The 17,434-nt window shown below is 41.5% G+C and overlaps 1 protein-coding gene across 1 annotated transcript in view; it reads left to right on the plus strand.

Moving 5' to 3' along the window:
* IGF2R (insulin like growth factor 2 receptor) overlaps positions 1–17,434 on the plus strand; it is an 88,182-nt gene that overhangs the window by 10,986 nt on the left and 59,762 nt on the right. The window contains exons 2-6 of the mRNA XM_065400441.1: positions 199–332; positions 8,817–8,941; positions 11,645–11,743; positions 12,327–12,453; positions 15,297–15,417. Coding sequence (XP_065256513.1) covers positions 199–332; positions 8,817–8,941; positions 11,645–11,743; positions 12,327–12,453; positions 15,297–15,417 — 606 coding nt within the window. The remainder of the gene's footprint in view (positions 1–198; positions 333–8,816; positions 8,942–11,644; positions 11,744–12,326; positions 12,454–15,296; positions 15,418–17,434) is intronic.

Consider the following 17,434-nt stretch of genomic DNA (forward strand, 5'->3'; position numbering starts at 1 on the left):
TAAATAACACGAAGGAATTATTATACTGCATCAGAGACAAATTTCAGAATTGGGATTCCAATGTTATGGAGACTGTGGCATTATTTTATGCTTAGCGTTGGTTAGATCTGATATTTCATGGATGGGTTTTTGGGCTTGAGTAAATGATTGCAAAGGTATGTATTAACTGACAGGCTATTTTTTGTCTTTTTCTTTCAGTTATACATGGGAAGCAATTGATGTAGATAAACATGTGCGTTATAAAATAAATCCCTGCGGTGGCATTGAAGACTGTGATGGATCAAGTGCAGTCTGTGCATATGACCTGAATAAAAAGGTCTCTCTGTCAGTAGGTAAGTTAATGTTTTGTTTCTTACCATGTCAACATTCCAAAATATAGAGAACTTTGCTGTTTTCTGTAGCTTCTCTCCAGGTTTCCTAATGTATGTTAGCCACAACAATATTTCTTAAATTACAGAATAAAATTGTAATCTAAGATTTCTACCCCGCCTACTAAATTCTTTTTCTTATGCTAGTTAACTTTTACCCAGTTTACAAGAGTTTGTAGCTGTTACTCATAGCTTCCAAGGTCAGAAAGGATCACGGTCATCATCTAGTCTGACCTCCTGCATGATACAGGTCCTAGAACTTTTCTAAAATTCCTTTTGAACTAGAGCAATATCTTTGTATTTAAATTAAAAAAAAAAAAAAAAAAAGAAGTCTCTTAAAATCCTCCTCTAAACAGGAGTAGTAACAGTATGTATTACACTGTAGTTGTTAGTATATCTACTTATAGCACAATGTACATTGCATACATGCTTGCTGGTTGAAGTGTGGTTTTTATGTAGAAAACTAATGCTTGGATTAGATCAGGGTTTCTCAAAAGGGGTCGCCGCTTGTGTAGGGAAAGCCCCAGGCGGGCCGGGCCGGTTTGTTTACCTGGTCCGGCCGATCGCAGCTCCCACTGGCCGCGGATCGCTGCTCCGGGCCAATGGGGGTTGCTGGAAGCGGCGGCCAAGTAAGTCCCTCGGCCCGCACCGCTTTCAGCAACCCCCATTGGCCCTGAGCAGCGATCCGCAGCCAGCTTCAAATGTCTTTTTCATTGACTTGATGTTAGCGTGGTAAAGGAATTACACAACAAGTTGAACCAATTAAAAATTCCCTTTTAAAGCCTTGTTTGTGATGTAATTCTGAACTATATCTTAAAACATCACTTTATGACTAAGGTAAAAATTTTATAATTCAAGTAATGCAGTTAAAAAACCTCTCCATATGCAAAATCAAGGTTGCCTAGTTAAAAAGCCAAGGAATGCAGAAGCAAAGGTTTCATTGTCAATGCTAACTTGACCAAGTTCCACATGGCTAATACTCTTATTCCTCTTTTATTGTGTGGCTTAAGATAATTGTCAAAGGCATGCAATAAAAAAACAGAGGATGTGCAATGTGGTTGAGTAAAGGAACTTGAACTTCTGAATTTCCTGACTACTTGTGATTCTTTAACAGTGTGTTAAGAAAAATGTCAAGCTAAGTTATTTTGCCTCCACTGTAATTTGTTAAAATCAGATGGTGCCTATAAGTGTTCGGAAACAAAATACAGATTTTGTTTCGTTGGGTGTCTGAACCCTACTCCTAGTTGGGTTAAATGGGGCTTAAATAAAAGTGTGATTCATCAAGGTGCTTAAGCCATGTGCCTAACTTTAAGCTTGTGAGTAGACCCATTTCAGCAGGAATACTCGCATGCTTAAAGTTACGCTTCTGGTTTAAGTACATTGATGAATCAGAGCCAAAATTCTACTACACAAGCTCTGCAAAATGAAAAGCTTTGTATAGTATAGTGTTAATCAAATCACTTGTACAGTGGTCAGTTAGAATAGATACACAGAAAGAAAGCTTTGAAAGCAAATTGTTCCTTTCAGTTAATCGTTAGCTATTGTCTTTATTGCACAGGCCCAGGACTAGGTCTATCTGTGGATTCTAATTTTAGTAAATCAGTTTTATTTATATTGCATCGTTTTAACTTGACTGTGATCAGACGCTTACAAAGTATAGGTTGAATATACAATCCTTGAATTTCAAAAAACTTGAAAACCTTACTCTTGGTTTTGTGAGCGCCATATGCTTACGCACTCATCAGTAACACACAAATTAGTTGGAGTAGCATTAGAACAGAGGTTCTCAAACTGGGAGTCGGGACCCCTCAGGGGGTCGTGAGGTCATTATATGGGGGGGTCGCGAGCTGTCAACCTCCACCCCAAACCCTACTTGCCTCCAGCATTTATAATGGTGTTTAAATTAAACACACTTCTTAATATATTTATTAGGGGGGGTCACACTCAGAGGCTTGCAATGTGAAAGGGGTCGCCAGTAAAAAAAAGTTTGAGACCCACTGCATTAGAGGTCTGTAGGCTTTCAGTGAACAAAAAGGAAGAATTCAGCTAAAGCTGAAACTTCATCTTAATCTGGCCTGCTTGACCTGAGTGCTCCAACACGCTCAGTGTGTGTGCATGGTTTGAGCACCAGGGCTGTTCGGTGCTAGCCAGGTGCAGTGGGAGGATTGAAGACACAGTTTCAGCCTTAATTCTGAACTTCCTTCTCTCTCTCTTTTTAATCTGGTGGGTTTCAAGCAGAATATTAATATTAAACTGGGGTTTCTTCTACAGAACAGAAAAGGAAAAACGTGCAATGGCATATTGCGCATGTTTTGTATCAATATGTAGACATGACTAGTCTACTACATTGCGCTAAGTATACAGTAGAGAGGTACAATTTATCCAAATAACTTAGAGTAGCAGCCTTCCAGGATAGGCACCTAAGTGCATGAACTATGCACAGCACAGTTTAATGAGACTAATAGGCCTCTATTCCTCTAGAGAAGATGCATATCTGAACCTAGGGAGAAATTTGGGTATTCTTTTGAGTAGATGGGGATTGGGGGGAGTTTGTGTCCACTGATGAGGAGCCTGTTCAAGGCATGTATGTGATTTTCTTCCCCCCCACCTCCCTCAGGTTAATTGTGGGTAAAGTTGACAGAGAATTTTGCAGTGCGAGGAAAGGGAAGGTGTATAGGAGGCACATGGAGATGATATAAGCTGATGTGGAATTGTGCCAAGGTTTTAAGGTGAGGAAAAGCTACTGAGGATTTTTAGCTTTAGATTTTAAGGATGTTAACTTCTGTATTATGTATAGGCTCTTGGGAAATGGCACACAAGAAGGAAATACAAGACAATGAGAAATCCTGTGCTAGAGTCAACCTGTGGGTTGGGTCCCAAAATTGGATCGCCAGAATGGTAGCTCCTGTCCCATAGGGCTAGTTGGGCTCCCTGCTCCAGGCACTGTAACCTCTGGGGTCCCAGCGCCACTCAGGTTTGGCCCAGCCATCCTGATGACTGGAGTCTGGGTAGGCCAAATTTGAGTGAATGGCACTGCAACCTCATCAGCCAGATCACAACTCCACTCCCACAAATTTGGCCCAATCAGAGGGGCAGGGCCAAACCTGACAGGTGCTGCAACCCCAGAGATCGCAATGTCCCAAGCGGAGAGCCAAGCCCAGCCAGCCCCACAGCACAGGAGCTGCCGCCGTGGGGTGAGTGCCTGGCAGGATCCGACCGAAACAACCTCAGGGCAGGGCTGTACCAAGACAGAGCGAGAAGGGCATCTGCCCAGGGTGCAAAGTATGGGGGCGGCTTGGGGCTGCAGGGCTCGGGAGGGAGTGCCACCTCCACCTCCTGATTCACCTCAGCAGGCCATCCAGCCTGTCGGAATTGGGGGAGTGCAACCAAAAAATCTGTGGGGGGATGTTACCCCACATCCCCCTCTGCCCCCCGGACACATTGCCTCTGGTAGGGGCACAAATATGTTTGCTCACCCCAGCTGCTAAAATGCCTAGTTATGGCTCTGCCCCAGAGCCTCCACCCCTAGACTATTTACTGCGTCGCGGCAGGCCTTAAACCAAAAAATTATTTTTTTTGTCAAAATCCAAATGTCTTGGTCAAGTGGGGGGGGATGTTGGGGTCCATTCAAAAGCATCTGACATTCTGGATTTGGCCTGCGTCTGCCTATTGACTACTCCTGCTGTAAACATTTACAGATGGGTCCTGAGACCAAAAAGGTTGAGGACCACTGCTCTAGCATATAGCTGACTTCTTGAGAAAATTGGTTTAATCTAGATATTTAGGGCTAGTCTACACTGGTACAGCTGCACCGCTGTGGCGATTCTAATGTAGCTGCACTTTTGTAGTGCTGCTAGCGCAGATGCCGCATGCTGAGAGGAGAGAGGTCTCTTGTCAGCATCATTATTCCACCTCCCCAAGCGGTGGTAGCTATGTGGGCAGGAGAGCTTCTCCTGCCGACATAGTGCTGTCCACATTGATGCTTAGATTGGTGTAACTTACGTCACGCAGGGTGGTGGCTTTTCCACACCCCGGAGTGACATACATTTTATGCTGAAGTAAGCGCTAGTGTGTACAATCCCATATTCCTGAATTAAAATGAATTTGCATCCAAACCCATTTTGGGATTTAAGTGAAAACAAACATATAAGGAGGTCCTGAAACTTTATCTGACAACTGTTAGCCTGAGAAGTAGGTATAGTAGCCAGGGTAAAGAAATACTGTACTGCCACATCTCACTAGCAAGTCAAAAGAATGAAATATGTATACAACTTTTTCCCTTCAAACTGTATTAGTTTATTTGTGTATGCATAGTCTTGCTACACTATCCTTTCTTCCTGACTTCACTGCAGTCTTTCTTTTCTTACTGTAGATTGTGATGTATCTCATTCTTCATTGTTTTCAGTCCCTTTCCTTTCTTTACTATATATTCTGTCCTATCCAATATATTGTCTCAAATGTTTGTCCCCTTGCAACTATCTACACATCTCTCTCCCGCCATATACCAACTACCTGAACCCCAAAATAAGCACATCCATTTCCATTGTAGATGGGTCTTAAAGTTTACCAGACACCTAATAACAGGAGAACTAAACTCAGGCCAGCGGTCCTGCTGTTCATGGCAATACCCAGGGGTGAAGCCAGGTGTGCGGAGAGTGTACCAAGGTGCTGTCTCTGGATCCTGCTTAGAAACTCTTGTAGTTTTTGACTAGCAGGAGATAAACTTGAAGACCACACCCCCATCCCTTGCTGCTGGAGGAAAGAATTGCCTGTTTTCTGTTCCCTATTTCAGAATCTCTTGGCAGCAGCAAAAGGAGTGATGGTTGGCTTCAATGCTGCAATATAACATTTCTTGTTCTCTGTTTTGAGTCCTCCAGTATCTGTCTCTCTAGCTGTCCAGAGCTTTCCCAAACTGCAGCAGAATGAAACAGACCTAAAATGTCAGCGTTTTGTTGCTGCTATTGTAGTTTGGCATAGCAACAAAACCTGGCAAGACTCTGCAGATATGAGTAGAGCCGGGCATCGGCGTCTGCCTTGAGAAAGTTCTCTTCTCAGTGAGGGTTAGAATGTTCGGGTGTAATTCTGTGCTGCCATGTCTAGCTCGTAGTTTATTGAGGAGTGAGTGCGAAAAGGTGCTTTTTCTGACTTCTGCTGCTTTGCACCATTGTATGTGATAGTACAACATCAGGGCAGTGAAGGAGGAAAAAAAATTAGAAATGGATCTCAGCCATTGCTGGCACTCAGCCACGAAAGCTTCTTACTGCATGTGTGAGTAGGTTTTTTTTTTTCCCCAAGCACTGAATAAAAATGTGATTTTTATTATGAAGAAAACCGAGCATTCTCAACTCAACTTGACCAAGTTTTCATATGCTCTCCAGCACATCTGTAACATTGCAGAATTGTGTAGAAATTGCGCGTCTTCTACAAAACATGTATATTGTCTTTGATAAAAAGGGTGTTGCCGTGCCTGCCTCACTGTGTAGCACACACTGACTCATCCAGAGCTGGCATTTGTGTGAGAATTCAGACTGTATATGCAATATGTCCGCTGAGGAAACGACAGCGGTAGTAATAGAAATGGTTGTAAAAGTAGAGTTACTTTAAACTGGAGCGACATTCATACCATGCATCCTCTGTGTATTCTGTCATTTTATTTTTGTTTGCTTTCCTCTCATGTCAACGTTAACTGTGCATTGTAACCTTGCCTCTAGCGGGTTACAAATGACGATGATTAATTGAATACTTCTGTAGGTCGCTCCTCACCACAGTATGTGGATTCTCTGAATAGCTTTTAGGGTGTTAATGTCCTAAAATGTGTCCCTGTAGCTAAATTAGCATAAAATTTTAGCTCTTCTTGTAATAGAAGTAAGGAAAAGAGAGGCCCTAAAATAGTGAATGTAATGTATTAGCCGGTAAGTTTCCGTTGTGATTCACACCCATTAGTTTCCATCTGTAAGATTTGTAACCAACCTAGGTTTCCTCTTCAGAGTTGTCAAGTGGGCTGGCTATACAGCTCACCATGATAGAGCTTGCTGGTATCTGCATCACAAATTCCATCCCAGCTTATCTGCAGGCCTGGACAAAAGAGCAGAGTATCTGCAAGCCTGGTGGTAATGCCTTCCTGCTGACACTGGGATTTTGGGGGGAAGGGAAGTAGGGGAGAGCATTGGTAGTGGGCACTGTGTCTCAAATTCTGATGCCTGGCGTTCCTGTAATGTCACGATTCCCTTTATCAATGTTAACACTCTTTTCTCTTTCCCCATCTTGTCCAAGTCTTCTACAAATATTCAGAAGTTTCCCCTTGCTCCCAAAATACATTCCTATTTGGGTCTCCTCACTTAGCTCTGTCGCTTGCCCACAGGTAGGTCTGGAGTAGGGGAAATATGTTAGGGGAAGCCTAGCTAACTTGAACCACAACCAAGTAGCCTATTTTTAAAGGTATCAGACTACATTTATATGAGATGGAAAATCATTGACTGGCATGCGTTCAAACATGATCTGTTTTCCTAGTTCCGTCAGGGCCTAGAAGCAGAGGGAAATAGAAAGGGAGGAGGAAGTATCATGCCGGCATTTAAAGAGCACTTGCTCCAGTGTTATAAAATTGTGCCAGGCAGGCTTTGTTTCCTAGCTGTACAAAATTAGTGTTGGATAGGAGCAGGAGGACATGCAGTCAGTGTAGTAGATGTGGATTTTAGTGTAACATTCTATTTTTCTTAAAATTAACAGAAATATTAAAATAGGTCTGTACTGGAACATTTGTGTGGACTGAAAACTGGCACTAAGATAATTGAGGAGTAATGATAAACAACTGTGTAGACAACTAGTGAAGAGGTGTCTAATGGGGTATGGTGTGTTGGGTCAGGTCTTAATATCATTAATCTGGAAGAGGGGAGCAAACAACATAATGAATAAATCTTTCATACTGGGCTGAGTTGCAAACAGTACTTTGGTTGGAGAAATAATAAAGAAACGTGGACAGAAAATAACAAAATGAGATGCAGCTTGAGGGCGGAAAACTCATGTTAACAGACTCTGTGGGGAAAATTAATCCAAGATGCCCACACTCAGTGGATGGGAGAAACTCTGGAGGCTGTAAGGCTGAAAGAGACCTTGAGGTGGACAATCAGTTAGCTAGGATTACTGTGAGACATGTTTGCATTGGCCCTTTTTGCAGCCACTGAGGCATGGTGTAGAGGGAGAGAGGCCTTTCTGTGTGGCTGTGGTGCATCTGTATGTGGAGCATCACGTTCAGTTCTGAGCACGGCATTGCCATGCTGACATACCCTGCACGCTGGTTTAAGGACGGCAAATGTGGTCATGTGGGGTAGAGATTGATATGGGGAATGAGCCAAGCTCTCTTAAGCAGCTGCTTAGGGGGAGGAGAAATGTAAATCTTAAAATATTTGAGGGGTGCAAACATCAAAGGAGGAGAGGAATTATTTATTGTGATACAGAAGCATAACTTGAGGCGTTATGGTAAAAATAAGAGGGTGAGTTTAGACTTAATATCAGGAAGTAGCTCCTGATAGTGAGAGAGAGAGAGAAGACGCTGGAATAGTCTCCCAAGAGGTGTGATGGAAGCTCAGTCACATAAGGCGCTTTAAAATTAGTATCTTGAGCAAAGCTGCATGGACAGATCGACTGGATGATTGATAGATTCCACCCCACCCTGGCCCCCACCCCCACCTTCTTATGGCATGTCCCCATGCACATTCATTGTAGGCACTTGAGCCTAGATCTTCAAAGGTATTGTAGTGCCTAACTCCCAAATACCTTTGAGGATCTGGGTTTTGGCTGGTAGTGGGGTGTTAAGTTATACTGATGCAGTGCCTAGAGATCTCAGGTAAGCCAGGGCTCCCTTGTGTACAGGTGTCTAGCACACAGAGTAAATAACAGTCCCTTCCCCAAAGAGCCTACAGTCTAAAATGCAAACAAGGGGATGGCGATAGGGAGAAGGGAGGATGGGTAACAAATAAGATGGTTTAGCACTTACTAGTGGTAAGTACAATTCTTAGCCAAAAGATTGTAGCTGTATAACAAAAGATCGCCCCTAATCAAAATGCATACTGCCTTTAAACAGACTGAATACACTGCAGCAATATTGCATTAATAAATACTACTCACAATTGCTCCAGCTGGAAAAACAAGAGGATGAATTTTAGTTTGAAAAGCGTGAGGGTAAAACTTTCAAAAGTGCCTAAGTTGCTCTTGAAAAAGAGATTTAAGTTTATAAGTCACTTAAGCACTTTTGAAAATTTTTACCCTGGGTCTGTCTTAATGACTTAATTTATTATTATTTGTTTTAAAATTGCCATTACATGGGTTTGTATGTTGTCTTGCGTAGTACTTAAGCTTAACAACAACATAGGATATTCATGATGTACAAAGTTTTTTTTTTTTTTTTTTTTTAAAGTACTGTATTATTGCAGCGCTTATCTCTTCGTTTAGGTGACTCATCTTTGAAAAGAAGTTCTAAATCACTTCTTGAGTTCAACACTACAAAACCCTGTTCACAGCAAGGCGCTCAACATGTTGTACAAAGCAACATTAACTTCCTTTGTGGGAAGACTCTGGTTAGTCTGTCATTTTTGTTTCCTTATGTCCTTTGTGTAAGTAACGTCCAGTGACCGGAAGAAGAGCTCTGTGTAAGCTCAAAAGCTTGTCTCTCACCACAGAAGTTGGTCCAATAAAAGATATTGCCTCACCCAGCTAGTCTCTTTAACTCCCATTTAGTCAGCATAGCTTGTGATTTTTCTAAACTTGCTTTTTGGAGAAATCTGAAATACCCCAGTTTGTGACACTACAGATGTGATTACACCAGTTCTTTGAAACTCCCATGACAACCCATACTCTCCAAGAATGTGTATTGATCTCAGATTGTGGGACATGCAAGCCGTGCATGATGATGATGATATTAAACTAACAGCTATCTTGATTCATGTGTTTTGCTAGGTCTAGTCAATGACTTTTTTTTTTTCTGGTTCTTTAATGCTTTCAAATGGATTTCAGTATAGTATTTTCACAAATTATGTAATAAAATAAATTTATAAAAGTCAGCAGTGTACAGAACACCTGAAAGCTCTTATTTAAGTGTCAGCTTGAGTAAACCGTGGACTTAAAATAGATGTAATAGAACAGTATCAAAGACTGTGACCAACTTCCATTCTTACGAGCTAATATATGGCTTTCAAGCCAGTGTTTAGGTTTGTAAAGTCCTTTTATTTTAATGTAGTGTCTTCTGATAATTGCTAGAAGTCAGAAATAAATATTGCATTGGTCAGAAAACAAACCTAGGCCTCTGACTCATTCCTCTTTGGGACAGCTTCATGTAAGTGTTTTTAAAACTTTAGTACAAATGTAAAATTCTAGTTTAAAAGGTTTTAGTTTGATACTTGATGTCTCTAGACTCGCACCTCCCAAACTCTTACTAGCTGAAGCGATCAGAGCTTGGACTTCTGTAAATACTTCTACCTAGGACCCAAACACTTCAGGAAGTGATGCTGTTGGCAATGATAACGTTATTACACACCTTTTTGGAAAGCAGGGTAACTTAGACCAGTGTTTTTCAACCTTTTTTTGGGCAAAGGCACACTTGTTTCATGAAAAAAATCACGAGGCACACCACCATTAGAAAATGTTAAAAAATTTAACTCTGTGCCTATATTGACTATATATAAAGTAATTCTCTTGAATAGGAATCAAATAAACACAAAGAAAGTATTTTATAATTACTTTATTATGAAATAGTAAGTAAACAGAAATATGAAAAATTATAAAATACTTTATTCAGTGCGCAACCTGGGCCTGTTTGGCTGAACACAAAGCTGATATTCTGGCTGGAATCGAAGAAAGACACACACGTAGCTCTTCGTCAACAGCTCTCAGTCTCTCTCTGTATTTAGTCTGGCACACCAGGCAACATCTCGCGGCACACTAGTGTGCCGCGGAACAGTGGTTGAAAAACACTGACTTAGACCATTACATGAGGTGCCCGTACATCAGGTTTTTTTTTTTTTTTTTTTTTTTTTTTTTTTAAAGTTTCACATGCCCCATGTGACACGATTGAAGAGAGAGGGTGCAGACGGAAGCTCAGAGATCCTTTTGCCCTTTCTACATTACAGTTTCCCAGTGACAACAAAATCTTCTACAAACTGTTATTGGTAAACTATAAAAGCCAGTATGGCCAGGGCGTGACTTTGCTAGAACTAGTTAGACAGTTCACATGATTAGGACACCGCCAACTCTTCTCCGTCTTTTAACAAAACGATCTCTTATTGGTATTGGCTGGCACAACCTTTTTAAAAACCGTTTCTTGCCAAGGATGTGTGTATTTACTAGAGTGTGGTGGGGACTAATGTAAACAGGGCAAAGAGATCTTTTACCACTTCCTTTCAATCCTTCATCTGGAAATGGAAAGCTTGCTCTGCCTGTGATATTCATAGGTAAATAGATTTAGTTTCCATGGCTGTCCAGCCCTGTCCATGTTAAGCACTCCTTAAAGTACTAGACTGACTTAACAATAAGCTATGGTTATGGCACTGTTAAACTGATGGTGTGTTTGGGCATGAAAAGCTTGAATCTGAACCAGGCCTGTCAAAACTAGTTTTTCCTTTACAGGAGAGATCCCTTGTTGGTATATGGTTGGAGATGAGATTAGTTTCTCTGGCCTTAATTGGTAATTGGCTTGTGGGATAAATGGCAGGCAAAAAATACCTACCTATGGACGCTAAGGTATGGAGTCGTACATTAAAAATGCGTTGTCTTGCTAAAACATAAATCATGGGTACCGGAGACCTGCTTTTCACAATTGCTGAGACCTGTTGTCCCTACTGACTTCAGCTGAAGTTGTGGGCACTCAGCCTTTCTGAAAATAAAGTCCCTAGTTTTGGCCTGTAAAATGTAGCACAAATTGTACACATTGAAAATGAGGTATTACTTTTGAGGGCTCATGCACACACTGTGGTATATGTCATATCTGAAGGGACAACTAGGACTTTCCTGTGTGTTTTTTTGGCAGTATGCCTCTGTGCTTTCTAACAGCTTTCCTTAGTAATAACTAAACTTGCCATTCATTTACTGGGGCATGTCATCATTTCTGAGTGCTATCCATGCCATTCTTATTGTCAAGGAAGAATTTGGATGATTGCTTCCTTTTTAAAAAAATCACTTCTGTTTTGTTGGTACTGACTTCTTAAACTCATTTATTTTGGATTTCTTATAATTTTATAGTTATAAACTGAAAGCTAACTATTGATTTCATGATCTTTTTTAAATAGGGAACCCCAGAACTTGTCACTGCAACTGAGTGTGTGCACTATTTTGAATGGAGGACTTCTATTGCTTGCAAAAAAGACTCATTTAAAGCCAAGAAAGAGGTAATATTCATAATCATGCGTGCATAAAGTGACATCACCAATTTTGCACTTTTCAGTTAGAAGGAATGGAATAGTAGGTCAGATAGTACTCTTGGTTTTTTACAGCATACCTTCAGTTATATATTAAGACTGAACAATGGTTTTCTAACAACTTTGGCACAAGTAGCTATTTAAACTTCACAAAAGCTTTGTCAACTTTTTTGAAATAAAAATCCACCTTTCAAAAATTATGAATATCCTGTTAGAACAAATTCTTTGTTAATAGCTTAAGTTAACGAAGATGAGAATTTTAAGTAACTCTTCAGCACTTGTGACTTGCTTTCGGCACCTCTGCACAGCAAAACTAGAGTGAAGGGTTTTCACTGTTGCTTGTGCAATAGCCAGCATTGTCAACATTTTGCCTTCAGTGGGGAGCCCTGTGATTTTTATGGAATTATTTTGACTTCTTCTGGGCAAACCTTTCCACTGCTAGATTTTATAAAAATCAGTTGTCTTTGGAAAAAGTATTTCATGTCCTATGATGTCTCTAACTAGTGTGGTATGGACTTTACATGGAACTAACTAACCTGTTTAACTTTTCTAGGTACCATGCTACGTTTTTGATGATTTGAAGAAACATGACTTGAATCCGCTGATCAAGACTTCAGGAGGCTACTTGGTGGATGACTCGGATGACTATTCCTTGTATATCAACGTCTGTAGAGACATAGGTCTGAACCTCTGTGTACAGTATATGTGTCTAAGTTGTATGAGTTATGGCAGTACTTACTAATGCCTCTAGTAAAGGCTGCCTGGTTTTATTTCCCGTTAAAGCCTGCTTTTAGGAGTTTATAACTCTATTGTTTTAATCAATCTTTGATTTGAAATGTGGCTTTGAAGGCAGCTTCCCTAGAGCAGTCTTCCAGAACTGTTGAGCTATTTAAAGAACATTGTCCTTTTGGATGGCAAAACGGTTGTCTTAAAATAGTACAATCCAATTTGAGGCTCCTCTGCTGAGACTGGCAACAAAGGTATCGGTTGTAGTTGGTCTCTTGTGGCTGTCATCTATCCAGTGGGATTCATGTTTCTTATGCTAGAGTTATAACTAGCGATTATAGCTCAATGTGGGCTCCAATTCAGCCAAGCTCTTGACTATACTTAACTTTAAGCATGAGTAGTCCTATTGAAATAATGTTCCTAAAGCAGGGGTAGGCAAAGTACAACCCGCGGGCCGGATCTGGCCCGTGGGATTGCCACGCCTATGGCGCCACGGGCCCTGCGCCACTCCCGGAAGTGGCCGGCACCACGTCCCTGTGGCTCCGGGGGGGGTGAGGGGGAAGGAGGCAGAGGGCTCCGCGCGCTGCCCTTGCCTACATGGACCGTCCCCCACAGCTCCCATTGGCCGGGAATGGGAAACCATGGCCAACGGGAGCTTCGGGGGAGGTACCCGCAGGCAAGGGCAGCACACACGGAGCCATAAAGCCCCCCCCCCCTCCCCCCGGGCTGCAGGGATGTGGTGCCGGCCGCTTCTGGGAGCAGCGTGGCACGGGGCCAGGGCAGGCAGGGAGCAGCTCTTAGCCCCACTGCGCACCACTGCCACCCCAGAGCTGCTCCAGGTAAGTGGCACTGGGCCGGAGCCCGCACCCTGCACCCCAACCCCCTGCCCGAGCCCCCAACCCTCTTCCTTGACCTCCCTGCCGTACCCCTCCTGCACCCCAACACCTTGCCCTGAGCTTCCTGCACCCCCTGCACTCCCTCCCACACCCCAACCTCCTGCCCCAGCCCTACATTCATGGCCCTGCATGCAATTTCCCCACCCAGATGTGGCCCTCGGGCCAAAAAGTTTGCCCACCCCGGCATAAAGTTTAAATATTTAAGTGCTTTGCTGGTTTGATACTTATTTTGGCCAATTGTGGGGAGAATGGAGACAATATAAGCAGTTGTGACAGCAGAGAAAATCCTTGACAGGCTGAATTTTATACATATTAGGTAACTTTAACAACAAATTAGTTTTTCTACACTGCATTGCTGTTGCGTTTTTAACCATATATATTCACTGGTCTTTGTTTTGTTAGTAAGAAGCATGTATGAACTTTGCTCACAGAACAAACTCAGTCTATGATTTTGTTTCAAATCCTATTGGCCTGAAACTTAGTGTTGGAAGTTGCATCTTTATTTAATATCAACAGCACATCAAAATAAAATGGTCTGCAGGTTTCTATAAAATATTGCTAGCCAAAACTCTCAGGATTTGCATTTGTTTTAATAGTGTTGCTTACCACCGTGGTATCTGAGTGGTTCTCCCTAGAACAATGTTTCTCAACAGTCTGTGCACTGGCGCTGGTCCCTAAGATCTCCCCAGCACAGTTTAGGAAGGCAGCAACCTGGTCCCTAATACCAAAAAGGTTGAGAAACACTGACCTAAAACATTCAGTTGAGATTAATGCCTGCAAATTGTCAAATTCCCCATTTCTTTTTATCCCTGCTGTGTAAGGTGAATACCCATACCTGAGTATTGCACACATACTAGGAAGAGCCTTAAAAACCTAGAATAACTTCTCTCCAAAATTCCATATAATTGGACATGTACAATAGATGTCTTCAAATCTTTGTAAACTTTGGGTTTTTTTTAATGTAATGCTTGAGGGTTGTATTCCTGTTTTGTTTCCATCAGTATGCAAAAATCTTTATACGTATGGAAGTTTATATTAGTTGTAGTTATTACTGTAGTAGTTGAATCACTTTAGCATGGTAGTCTTGACTGGAACTACAGCTAGTGTTCTAACCCCAGTTGCTTTGAAGTAACCTATAAAATAGACTAGGTGAACATACTGTCTAAAATTCCATAATTGGATTTTCTTCACATCTAGAATACTGCTCAGTGGTGGAAAGAAAAAGCTATTAGAATGAGAATTTGAAGTTTCTAGCTTGTAGCTTTTTGTTTTTTGTTTTAAGTTAGATGACATCTTTTCAGCTAGAAATAGTGGAAGTGTGCATTTTATCTCTCTCTTGGCTTCAAATGCTTCAGCAATCTTTTTTTGCTAATTTTAGCTTGCCAAAAATAAAACCATTTGAGTTCAAACTGCACTTTTGAAAACTTTAGTGCAAGACTTTTAAACCCTCCCTCAAACTTATGAGCTGTAAAGGGGTTTAGAATGAAAACTGCTTCAGGCCTGGTCTACACTAACCCCCCAAGTCGAAGTAAGGTACGCAACTTCAGCTACGTGAATAACGTAGCTGAAGTCGACATACCTTACTTTGAACCGCGTCTGAACCGCGGTAAGTTCGCACGGGGCAGGCAGGCTCCCCCGTCGACTCCGCGGTACTCCTCTCGTTGAGATGGAGTACCGCAGTCGACGGCGAGCGCTTCCTGGTTCGATTTATCGCGTCCAGACCAGACGCGATAAATCGAACCCGGAAGTTCGATCCCCAGCCGCCGAACTAGCGGCTAAGTATAGACCAGCCCTCAGTCTAATGTAACTAAATTGTACCTAAGCTGGCCCTAGATTATACTTTTCCTTAGCGCTGCAACAAAAAGTTCATTTGGGTGATATATCTGGTATTCTCTTAACAGGAAGCTCAAGTAGCGAAACCAGAAGTTGCCCTGTGGGTAGTGCTGCATGCTTGTTAAGTGGAGGCCATGCTTTTGATGTTGGCAGTCCTCAAGAACAGCTGAAACTGCATGACAAAGACAGGTACTTTTGGTGGTACTTTTAAATGTCTGAAAATCTCATGTATATATTTATAAGGGCTCCCTTTTGTGTTTCTAGACAAAACATTGTTCATTATTTGGCTGATATATATACCTGTGTTTCATGGTAATGAGTATTGTATATATTTCAAACATTTAATTACCAAAAGAAAGATAAAATTGGAAGGTGGCATCTGTTTTGTAGACAGGCATGAGGAGACTAGGTTTTTAATCTGTTATCATTGCCCTAGTGTATTATTATTATTATTATTATTATTATTATTATTATTATTATTTTTTTTTTTTTTTTTTTTTTTTTAAACCCCATGGGCACTCTACATATGAAAAGTTCTGGAGGATGAGGCAACGACCGAGTGTTTTTTTTTTTTTTTTTTTTTTTTTCTTTAAGAATAAGTTGAAATTATTGGTGTCACTCTCTGGTGGCATGGGATGGTCATTGGACGGGATGCCCCAAACAAAGGACTGAGTTCTAATTCCAGCTGTTCCAGTGACCTGCTGCATGCCCCTGGGAAAATCATTTGGCCTCTGTCTCACTTTACTTATCTGTTTAAAAACAAAACTTTATCTCACACGAGTATTACAAGGGTTAGAGTTGAATACTTCCATTATGCATTTGCGTTAGCTGCCTCTTGGCTTCTGGGTATAGTAGAAGGTGTTGGCTGTGATGCTAAGTTGTCTAGTATCTGCCCACCTGAGACCCCCTTCTCTCCTTGTGTGACACTGCCACAGCTGAATCAGTAGAGACTCTAAGCTTCCTTGGTATTCAGTAGAGAGAAGTCCCAGGAGGACGTTCTCCAAGGGGGCCTCTCAACTTTGGAATTAATTGGGTTGGTCTGAAACAGCACAATTTTGGTGGTGGGGAGAGTCAGATGTGTGTATAGATTTTTATTTGGATGGGGTTGGTATTGATTTTTTTGTGGCAACACAAGGGATGGCATTTTGTTTTTGAGCACTAGCTTCTTTTATGGCCCCTTTTTGAGCTTATTCTTCTCTTGTTGCCTATGGGGAGCACTGCTTACCCATCCAATCTTACAACACTAGCTCCTTGATTGATACCCTGCCAAATGCATGTTGCTAGTGGGACTGCAGAGCAAACCAGGTTACTGTGAATGAAACCAGGGGCTGGGACCCAGATTATATGGAAGCCAGTTAAAATAAGTCAGGTAGTGACATTGATTGTCCTTAATGACTAGCTTGAATAAATTCATTTTGGCTTTGCTGCACAGGATGACAATTCAAAATATTGTTGCCAGAAATATTAACATAGGCCTCTTAGACTGAGAATTAAGAACGTCTGCCTGTACTAGTTCTCCTGTTAACTGGAAAGTTCCTGCCACAAGATTGATATACATGAAATAAAACAGTATTCTCATCTTTCTGATTGCAAGCTTGTGCGTGTTACAAGTACAAATATATCCACATAGCTGAAAGAATATGGTGACCTACAAAAGATTTTAAGCTGGGCTCGTGACCCTTTATGCTTTGTGATGTATACAGAATGGCTAAAAGGTGGCTTTCCCTGCTTTTGTTGGAGGACTTGCTGAGTCTTTGGGATGTGTATTGGCACTTGCACCTTAAATCAAGGGCCTGGGAACAGGGTTGTTGAATTTTTAGTGAAGCCTTCCTCCAAAAGATTATCTAATTAACATCAATGACTTGTTTAAAGACACACACAATACAGTGTTTTAAACTGACTAAAATCTATTCCCTTCATCCATTCCCTTTCACTGTCCTGGCTCTTGTGATTTCACCATTTCCCTAGTTATTAGTATACTCTAGGCTAGGGAGAATCTACATTTCTAATGTATATATTTATTTAACGCAAACTACATTACAAAAATATTAAGGTTGCAGTGTCAGGAACTCAAAAGTTAGGAAGTGGCGGAATTAAGGTTGCCTGTGCAACCTTAATTCAGTCTCCTTATGGATATGCCTTGCCATACAGTCTTTAATAACGTGATCATAGCCTGTCTTTTTCCTTAGGGCCCTTACCTCATTCA

This window comes from Emys orbicularis, chromosome 3 (genome assembly GCF_028017835.1).
Source record: "Emys orbicularis isolate rEmyOrb1 chromosome 3, rEmyOrb1.hap1, whole genome shotgun sequence".
Classification (NCBI taxonomy): Eukaryota; Metazoa; Chordata; order Testudines; family Emydidae; genus Emys; species Emys orbicularis.